General features: G+C 33.9%; 1 protein-coding gene across 1 annotated transcript; it reads left to right on the forward strand.

Annotated features, from left to right (window-relative positions):
• Nucleotides 1–471: 471 nt before the first annotated feature.
• LOC133305359 (probable polygalacturonase) lies at nt 472–6,514 on the forward strand. The gene is made up of 5 exons (XM_061505557.1): nt 472–1,214; nt 3,330–3,450; nt 4,196–4,444; nt 5,029–5,182; nt 5,807–6,514. The coding sequence occupies exons 1-5, from the start codon at nt 786–788 to the stop codon at nt 6,330–6,332; spliced, it is 1,479 nt and encodes a 492-aa protein (XP_061361541.1). The 5' UTR covers nt 472–785; the 3' UTR covers nt 6,333–6,514.
• The last annotated feature ends 4,850 nt before the right edge of the window (nt 6,515–11,364 follow it).

Consider the following 11,364-nt stretch of genomic DNA (forward strand, 5'->3'; position numbering starts at 1 on the left):
CTATCGATTATCGAGAATATGGTGAAAAAAAATTACTTAGACAAATTACAAAAGAATATTTTGTAGGTTCAAAATTTTTCTAAAAATATTGAATTAATTATACTGATGTTATAAGAAAATAAAATTATCATGTATCAGATAATATTTTTAATTGAAATTCTGTAATTAAAACTGAAATAATACAAAAAAAAAAATATTTTCAATTTTTTCGTACCAAATGTTAAAAAAAATTTGCCCCACCCCACTTTCCCAAAATTTCTAAAATAATCTCAATACCAACAGGCTCTAACAGTATTTATGCACCCAATCTAACAAAAATACAGCTTAATCAAAATTCATTCTCTTGTAAAGTTAGATTTTGAAAATTTAAAATATTTTGAAACCAGGATTTACCATTTGGCTCACGAAACTAACACAGCTATTGTAAAAGTTGGCCTATGAAATTGTCAAATTCCAAGTGGTACCCGTTTAAGGATCCATGGTTTTGCATTCGGACCCACTGTTACCCCATCATTGTCTCTGGAACCACCAACTTCCAGTTCCAGTTCTCCTCATCATCTCTCACAGCTTCCCTTTCAATTCACTCCATCAATTTATTCCCCAAACGGATCCTTCCCTTCACTGTTACAACTACTCACGCACATCACACCATTCCAAAGTTTCCTCCTTTCTCAAAGAAACCCAATACCCACGAAAGGAATCCATGAGTTTCCAGTGACCCACATCGCGAGCTGCCAAATCAAAGTCCATTTTGCAAAAGGGTAGTTTCTTCTTCGGGGGGTCGAATGATGGTGGAGACCTCAACACTTGGGCGGTTCCACCACCAAAGGCTCGACTTTAAGCGCTGGATACCGGCATTCTTGACCTCGCACAAGACCCTCTTTACGGTTTTGTGGATCGCCGCATTCGCATCGGTTTTCCTGTGGCAGAGGAACATAGTGGGTGGCTTCTTCGTGTTCGGTCGGGTTCCGGCGAGGCCGATGCCGAAGCTGCGTCCGGTGGCTTTCAATTTGACGGATTTCGGAGGGGTCGGTGATGGGGTTACTCTCAACACTGAGGCCTTTGAGAGGGCTGTTTCTGCTATCTCCAAATTTGGGAAGAAAGGTGGGGCCCAGCTGAATGTCCCTCCCGGTCGTTGGCTTACCGCACCCTTCAATCTTACCAGCCATATGACTCTATTTCTAGCTCAAGATGCTGTTATACTTGGCATTGATGTGAGTTTTTTTTTTTTCTTCAGTCCTAAATTTGTGTTATGTGTGTGTGCATTTGTTGTTATTGTTATTTTTCTAAATAACAATCATAAAGGCTGTGGTCATTCTTGCCTTGTAATTTAATAGGTCAGTGGAAAAACAGTAAATCTTCCTTTTACAACATGTGATGCTCGCATCTGGTAGAATAATAATTGTAATTTCAGAACTGAAGATTTCTTAATATTAGATGATAATTTGAGTTGTGTTAGAAGGCTTGAGCGTTATTATTTTAGTCCGTGTGTCTTTTGCCTTTATTTGGAAACTGTGATATTGGATATATTTTTCTTCTATTGATGGCACTACATCCTGGTTTCTGTCTTTGTCATACCTATATGAAATTTTGTAAAGGTGCATGGGATTATGAAACAAGATGATAGCCACAAAGCCAAATCCATATTCTATGTTCATACTGATTAGGTGCATCATGATAAGCTTGAAAATGCATCTGATAGACCGGTACATGGCAAGTAGTAAACATTTTAGATTTTAGAATGGTTGATTCGCCTTTCTAAAAATACACTAATAAAGAATTCTGTTTCAGTTTTGGAAATTATATCACTTCCTTACATTTGCTTGCTTGTGGAATTAGTTCTCACATTTAAATAGTTACATTGGTTTTCTTTGTGAACTGTTATTGTCTGTTCTTCATGTCAAAGAAAATAAGTACTATGCTTGGCTACATGCTTTTGGCTAATTTCAGAAACTAAAACGGAGCAAACCAACTGTAGTAACTAATAAAATGTCTTTGCCTGTTGCAATTGTTACTGTTGTGATATGTTGAAGCATGCATCCAGTAGTTGGTTTGGACTTTGGAGTTGTTAGAGAATAATAGAAACCATTAAAAAGGCCATCATCCAACACCTTAAAGTTTTGGGTTGAAGTGGTTCTTTACATGGTTTCAGAGCTTCAGTGACCATAAGGTCACGAGTTCGATCCTCACCGCCTCCACTTGTGGAATTAAATAAGTATAAGGTAAAAACCAAAAAAAATTGGGTCTATGCAATATCCACGTTTCAAGTCCAAAGAGCTCTTACGTGAGGGGGTGTGTTAGAGAATAATAGAAACCATTAAAAAGGCCCTCATCCAACACCTTAAGGTTTTAGGTTGAAGTGGTTCTTTACAGGAGTTGTCTCTTTCACAATTTGTCTTAGTATACCATATGTATCTTTCTGAGTTGGATATCTCAAGTTCAGAGTTGTAGACATAGTGCACTAACTTGTTCAATTTGGCAAAGGTAACAAAATAGAGAAAAGAATCTGAGAGTAGAACTGCTGTATCATTTAAAGCATTTCTCTTAGGCTCGTTGATTGTAGTCTGGCTGTTTTGACTGCAGTTGTTTGCCAGAGTGTTTTTTTTTTTTTTAAAAGTTGACTTCATTATTGATGGTTTGGGGGCATATATTTCAGTTTAATGCAAGAGCTATAATCAAATGTGGAGCATGAAGAATCAAAATAATTCTTTTAACTGCTACTAAGGATCTGTGTATCTAATTTTATGGCAAATGAAACCAATACGATTTGTGATTAATGAAGAGCGCCAAGGACTGTGTTCTCAGTGATCAAATTGATTTTATGAATACCACTATTTTAGCTGGGTAGGGCTGCTGTTCAGACCTTATGCGGTGTACAACATAAACAACTTCAAATTAAGCTTTAAAGAGTAGAATTTGACTTCATATATCTTTATGACAGAAGTTATTGTACCTAGATCATAACAAACATGTTATCCAAAAATTTCCTGGCTTGCTGAATTTCTTGATACCAGCCATATTGCTGTCATATCTACAGTTGGCAATATGAGTACCATGCCAGAAATTATGAATATATGTACAGCTGAGTCTACATCATGCATTTGGTGTTGTGTGGGAGAATTTGGGTAATGTGTATGACTCAAGTTAGTTACCACTAGATTATGCATTCTGCTAAATCTTATCTTTGATCTCTTTGTTTGTAGTAATTTAGATCTGTAATTCTGTCTTTCTCTTTGATAAATCTATTGCTTACACTACACATCTCTTCCACTCTCAAAATTAAACATTTTACTTACATTATATTTGTCATGTTATGTGATGGTTCACAGGATGAAAAGTATTGGCCACTGATGCCTCCATTGCCTTCATATGGGTATGGGAGGGAACACCCTGGTCCTAGATATGGCAGTTTGATTCATGGTCAAAATCTTAAAGATGTTGTGATAACAGGTGAGGATGTTTCATCCTGCTTCCAATGTGTAAAAGAGTAGAAAAGTTGTCATTCTTCGTGACTAAGGTCTTTACTTAGTATTGAATGTCATTGTAAGCACATTCAAATTCAGATCTTAATCTTGCAAAACAATCTAATTGTTGTATTTTGAGGAAAAAGAAGGAAAATCAACAGATTTTCTCTTGATATCTTCATTTTCGAGTTTCAACAAGAAAATAATATTTTCCAATTTTTCTTTTTAGTTCAGATACCTTCATTTCAAAGGCTTAAGCTAAAGGCTAACATCAATTAATTTGAGTAGTTCCTTGTTGACTAATATTTTGTTAAGTTAAATTTTCAAGTGTTTGTATTGATTTGAATCAACTGGTTCAGTATTTGTGGAGAAATCAGTTGCTTTAGTATTTTACAAACACTTCCTTGGTGTATTTTAGTTTGGTGAACTGCCCCATATGCTACCTCGTTCACCTCATTAAAGGGAATAGGCTTAACATAAGTCTTTCTTTAGTCACATAAATCCTCGTGAATGTTACTGCTTGATTAAGCAATCACCCTGAAAGGTAGGACAGTGCACTTGTAAGGAGAAATCCATGACTAGGATGAAAACAGTGCACTTATCAGGAGGAAATCGTTATCAGAATAAACAAGATAGGCTAGCACAGCATTCCCTGCCTTCTTTGTGTGAAGCGTGATGCTTAATCTTAATTTCGAAATTTCTCTGATTCCATCTATTGTCATAACTGACAGGGCATAACGGTACCATAAATGGACAGGGACAAACATGGTGGAAAAAATATCGTCAGAAGCGTCTCAACCACACAAGGGGACCACTTGTTCAGATCATGTGGTCTAGTGACATTGTGATCTCTAATATTACTTTGCGTGACTCTCCTTTTTGGACACTTCATCCATATGACTGCAAAAACATTACAATAAAAAATGTCACAATATTGGCTCCTGTATTCGAAGCTCCAAATACTGATGGAATAGATCCTGGCAAGTATTTTCTACTTAGTACAAAACATTATTTCATATCTTAATGTATGAGCTATGATTTGCTGAGTTTTTAATGATGGGGTAAGGATAGCTTCATCTTCATGGTTGGCAAAGAAACCAACTTGAAGAGGCTACATGTAAAGTAAGTCGGAAAGTGAGGGATTGTTATTATGTATGGTGAACTGACTGTGTGGAAGCTCAATCCTGTAAATAATTTGAATTTTCTGGCCACCTGAACCATTTCTCTATATAAATATCAATGCCAACTGAGTCAGTGGGTATGATTTAATAAGCTTGTGTAAGGTATCAAAATTTTTGGGAAATGTGTCTTCAATTCATGGGATGATTAATTTTGAAATTTTGACACATGTTTTCCTTAATATGTGCGAAATGTGATTGTTTGCTTGTGCGCAAACAAGATGCACTCAATTCAATCTGGCTTCTGTTATGCTTTATTTGGCTTGTGTTTCAATTACCAACCTGAGAGATAGGCAGTTGGGTTACTTTTACTGGAACATTCATCTATATTAGTTTTGTTGTCGTATGAAATTTTTTAATATGTCTGAGTTTCTATGGTATGACAGATTCTTGTGAGGATATGTTGATAGAGGACTGCTACATAAGTGTGGGAGATGATGCAATTGCAATAAAAAGTGGTTGGGATCAGTATGGAATTGCTTATGCAAGGCCTTCCATGAATATAATGATCCGAAACATTGTTGTTCGCTCTATGGTCAGGTGAATCCCTAACTCAACCAATCTGTACTTTTCTGCATGCCTTTCCTCATCTTATTATTGGAGAGTAAGTAACTGCGTTTTAAGTGTAAGTCTACGTAAACCTAAGGACCTAAATGTAAATAAATTAATCTTCTTGAATGCCTCTGATCATGCCACGTGTAGCTGTTGGTCTGTGTTAATATCGAAATTAGCTTTTCTTGAGTCTGCAAAATGTTATGAATAACTTGGAAACACAGGTTTCATGTCTCATCTTGTTCTGTCCATCACATGAATTTCAAACAGATCTCTAATTTAAGCAATTCCACGTATTAGCAGGAGGTCAGCATATTAATGTTTGAAATACATGATTTGTTTATAAGTTTTAAGATTTGGTTATTCTACCACCGGCATGAAACCATGCGTGATGTGTTAATGCCTTGCCTTGAGCTTGTTCATAGGCTCCAGGTAAATCAAGGGCTTTGACTGATTGATGGTGGCTTCTCCAAATGATGTCCCATATATAATTGGATAATATTATTCCTAGTTATCTTTTCTTTGCGTAACTTGATGACTGCATATTTGTTAGTGTCTCATCATGTAGTGGGGTCTTTCCTCATATCTTAATGATTTAATGAAATGGAACAGTGCTGGCGTCTCAATAGGAAGTGAGATGTCTGGTGGGGTATCCAACGTGACGGTGGAGAATCTTCTTGTATGGGATTCAAGGCGTGCTGTGAGGATTAAGACTGCCCCCGGACGAGGTGGATATGTGCGCCAAATAACTTATCGGAATCTAACATTTGAGAATGTCCGTGTTGGAATTGTTATGAAGACAGATTACAATGAACACCCTGATGATGGATATGACCGTACGGCACTTCCAATACTCAAAGATATAAGCTTCACCACTGTTCATGGACAGGGAGTTCGTGTGCCAGTACGTATTCATGGTAGTGAAGAGATTCCCGTGAGAAATGTGACTTTTAAGGATATGTCAGTTGGGCTAACATACAAGAAGAAGCATATCTTTCAGTGTGCCTTTGTTGAAGGACGTGTAATAGGGACCATATTTCCTGCTCCCTGTGAGAACCTTGATCGGTACAATGAGCAAGGACAGCTGGTTAAGCATTCTGCCTCCCAGAATGTAACAGATATAGATTATGATTTTTGAGGTGTCAGCTTCACCAATTCCATGCACTCGGGCCTCAATTTATGTCTTTATTAGTTCTTCTTTTTTTTTTCTGGGGGTTGGAGCAACTAAGTCATATTTTTTCTTTTTTTCCCTTTTGTAATTTCACTTCCCTACTCCATTTTATAGCTTTTCCTAAGTGGAGTTGTATATACGGAAAATTTTCAGATGCTTACATATAAGTATTCTAGATTACACGAATGCAGAGTCCGCTTGCTTTCATCATTGAGTATTTATTGCAAGCAAGAGAGTTACCTGAATTTATCCTTATGGTAAGATTGGAGCATTCCCGCTAAGGGAACTCAGAGGATTAACCTACATGCATATGTAACATATCAATATAAAAAATAAAAATAAAAAACTGCAAAACCTTGTAATGCAAGTGATTTGATTGTGTCAACCAAGTTTGGTTGTGCAAGCTAGACGTTTTTCTATAACCTATATGCTACAAGCACCCCATTTTTGGTTTGGTTTTTCAAAGAATCCAATCACTAAGATTTTGGCACCGTAATTTTTTTTTTTTATAAAAGGTAATGTTGTTTTGTATCCAAGAGCGTAGCGGTCATGGCATGACTCATTGATATCACGTGAATGTGTACGGGAAAAAACAATGGATGCATGCAAGTGAACCCCACACCACACCCACCCTCAATACCCAGTCTTCGCCCGTGACACGTCCATGAAATGAATAATCGCTATCGGTTGCTTATAAAATTCAAACACCTACACCGCAAATCACATGTACCAACCCAACCCAACCAATACTCTTCTTATTTTTATGACATAAATACTTAATAAATGAAAACAAAGAATGACCGACTCAGTGCCAATGATACGTTATAAAACTAAGCCTATATTATAACGAATAATAATACTTATACATAATTATATAATATTTCTTTTTCAAAAAAGTAAAAGTTATGCGCGTTCTAAGAAGTTGTTTGATCCCACGTGTTTGTTTATTTGCGCGTTTTGTGCTTTGGAGTGCACCTCAAAACCCGCGTTTTATTTCCCATTCCCACACTGATGTTTCTGCTTTTTCGTTTTCAATAAATCCATCTAAACTCATCGCAAGCGGCGTTTGGTAGAAGTTATCTTGTAGAATTATCGAGAAACTGAATTTTTTTTAATTTTTAAATATTATTATAAACTGAATGTTTTTATCATATTTTTGAAAATCGAGATTTTCGAATAAAAGAAATTTATCTTCTACTGAACACCTCTAAATAGCTATCTCTATTCTCCACTTGCCTTGTTTTCATTGTTATATATGGTCTTTTTTATTATTATAGATTGTCTCTCACGTCACCTTCTGTTTAAAGATAGTGTGACCAACTCATTTTGCTAATATATATTTTCACTTAACTTTTTTATCTTTTTCTTGTACGATATGTTTGGAATGTTTCATTTTCATAATTTAAATTCACTATGGAAGAAATTCAATTTTTTTAATTTGGAAAAATTTAATTTAACTTATAAATCCACTTTCAAATACATTAAATAAATTAGGACAAAATCATTAATTTTATTCATTAGAATAGAATCAAATTAAATACAGTTAGATTTAACAAAATTTAAGTATACTTTTATTTATGAACAACTAAAATTAAAAAACGATTTTATCGAACAACTTTATAAAAAAAAGGTATCTGTCATAATTATTTGCTTACTTATTAATATAAAAAATATGAATTGTGTTAATTCGAGGACAACATCATTCTCTTTCTTTGTATTATGATCTGTTCTAACACGTTTATCAAATCTGAGTTTTAAATTATAAATATTGTGCAAATAATTTAGGGGCTGGCGGGTTTTTAAAACAGGATTACGATTTCAGTACACCTACTTTATTATTTAAAAATAATTTTTATTAGGGGTTACTTTACTGACATAGGTGCAGTGTTTCAAAGAGTTCAACAAGGTTGATTTGTATTTTGTAGGGCAGAGCTGAAGGAGGCAAGCGGCCGAGAGTTGTATTCAATTCCAAATGGTAAAAGGGAATGAAGTGCAGTAGGTACAAGTACAACACCGTTCCACTTGTCGGTCACCATCAATATAATTTACATTTAGAATGTGCGTAAAATAAATATACATATGCACCAAATTAAAATAAAAAGAGCGAGAGAAGTTGCCTCGTGAGAGTTGCATTGAGGCCCACCGGTTAGGTAAAGATTGGGGAAAAAATTGATGCTCCAGGCTCACATAGTTCTTTCATTTATATGATAATATTTGAATAAAAAAAAATTCATTTTTCGTATCTCCTTTTTTTTCTCGGTAATTATCTAATGGAAAAAATATCTGTCATTTAGGATAGAAGCTTGTATTATTTTAGATTCTAATCGTTGATTTTCGTCCATTAACGATTATAATCTATTAGATCAAATTTAATAGGTCAAATTTATTATTAATTAATTAATAATTTTGATCCAATAAATTATAACCAATAATGAACGAAAATCAACGATTAAGATCTAAAATAATATTAACTTATATCTTTTAAAATGATTATTCAATTAATTGATCGGTGACACTTAATTAATAGTGATCTTTCTCGTAAATATTGGTTGAAGAATCATAACACGTGGCGTTGTGAGATCCACTTCCTAATGCCATGTGCCGTTTTGCAATTTGTCCAAAAATGTGCATTTTGCGTTCTGGAGCTCTCCTTAAACTAACTCAGATTCTCTTTTTGAAATAGTTCATCCAATCACGTCTCCAGATTACATTATTTTATCTATTTATTCCATTTCTTATAAAAAAATAAAAAAAATCATTTTACATATTCAAAGCACAATATGAGTCTCATTTGTTCTTTTATTTAATGGGACTCACATTGTACTATTGTGCATGAAAGAATTTATCTTTCATGTAACAAGAAAAAAAAAATTCGTCTTATAATCATCATTATTTATTTTTTGATAGAGATTCAGTGTATGAATAATATTATAGGAAATAATTTTATCTCCTACATATATTTTAATGTGTGTAGGACCCACGTAAAATTATATGAAGAGAAAAAAAATATAAACCTTTCATATATATATATATATATATATATATAAGAAATAATATCATTTCTTATAATATAAGAAATATTAATCCGAATAATTCAAAGATAGATTTGCATTTTGTATGGCTGTTCTGAAGGAAGGGATTGAATGAGAGTGACATTCAATTCTATCCGTATAATATAATAGTTATGTTGTAGGAAAAGAGATTGTGTAATGTTATAGAGATTTGTTTTGCGTGCCGTAGTTTTTTTTTTTTTTTGCTTCAAAAAGTGTGGGCCCATAAAATATTGTGTGTGTATGAAACTTTTTTGTGTCAAGTGAAATGATATATGCAAACCCTATAATTAAAAGGGGAATGAGATGCACTCGGCACGATTTAGATTTCGAAATACACATAATACATCAACACTAAATAATAATAAATAAATAAATAAAAATGAGACGAAGAAGTTGGAAACAGTGACCATTTTGTCACGCTTCACCAAATTATTTATCAGATTGTCGCACCAACAGTACAAATTTTCATAATGCCACGCGGCACAATTCGCTACACTGTATAGCGAAATACGTGGTCAAAATGTCAGAGGGCACAATTAGCAACAGGACACGTGTCAAGCCAGCAGTAATTCGCTACACTGTGTAGCGAATTACTCATCTAACAGAACTTTGTCACATCATCTTGTATAATTCGTTACACCATGTAGCGAATTACTGCTGGTTTGACACATGTCCTGTTGCTGAATGTGCACTCTGATATTTTGATCACGTATTCTACATTGTGTAGCGAATTATTCCTCCAATGTGCCACATCAGCAATCATAATTCGCTACACAATGTAGCGAAGTATGCCGTGTGACATTCCAGGAATTTTTACTGTTGAGTGGCAGTCTGATAAATAATTTAATGAAGCGTGACAAAATGATCACTGTTCCAAGAAGTTGCCTTATGGGATGCATGGAGCCCACCACATAGGTAAGGATTGGTTTAAGAATCACTAACACGTGTGATTGTGAGATCCATTTGCTAATGCCATGCGCTGCTTTGTGATTGGTATATGAACGTGCATTTTGTATCTGCTTTCTCTCCCTAAACTAACTCTTTACGACCTTACCTTGCCTCACTCATTTTCTTCCTTAGCTGACATTAAATTTTATTTAAAAAATAAACATTTAATAATTTTTTTTTAAAATTATTCAATTATCATATATTTTTCAAATATAATTTTTGATTTAGTTTTAAAGAATTATAATTACATTTTTTATTAATTAATATATTATAATTTTAAACATGAAGAATAATGTAACAAAGTATTTATATAATTATTTAATATAAATAATAATTTATTAATTATTAATTAATTTAATGTTGACAACTTGTGCGCTGCATTGCTTACCTAAACCTAGAAAGCAGAACGTGCAATTTTTTTTGAAAAACGCATGTCGGACACATGTCAGATATAGAATACTCCAACACATTTCGACACACATCTGACATGCGATTAATATTTTGGGACATGCAGTCAACGCTTCGACACATTTCGATATTGTTTCTGACACGCATGTTAACTTTTTACGACACGCGGTTAACGCTACACACGCATCTGACTCATTTTTTTAGGTCTAAAATTTATTTTATTAACTAAACATGAAAAAATAATTTATAAATCAATTTTTTCTGTTATGCATTTGACATGAAAAATTATCAAGGTACTCAAAATTATTTTTGCTTTCTATTTATTTTATGAAATTTGAATATTTGGTTGGTTATACGACTTATTACGGGATGTTATATGTATTAAATATAAATTATAAGGGTTCGCTTTTTCTGCAGTTACTGCAGATAAGTTATCTGCAGTAAACGTAATATGACATCATTTTGGGGCAAAAATCATGGTATTTTTGTAATTTAATTTATTTCAAGGTTATTATAGTCTTTATAATTATAATTATTTAATTTTTTAATCCCAAATTGACATTGTTTTAGGAGTAACTGCAGATAACTTA

The sequence above is a fragment of the Gastrolobium bilobum genome, unplaced genomic scaffold (genome assembly GCF_033153095.1).
Source record: "Gastrolobium bilobum isolate Gb01-03AN ecotype WA unplaced genomic scaffold, APGP_CSIRO_Gbil_v1 utg1221, whole genome shotgun sequence".
Classification (NCBI taxonomy): Eukaryota; Viridiplantae; Streptophyta; class Magnoliopsida; order Fabales; family Fabaceae; genus Gastrolobium; species Gastrolobium bilobum.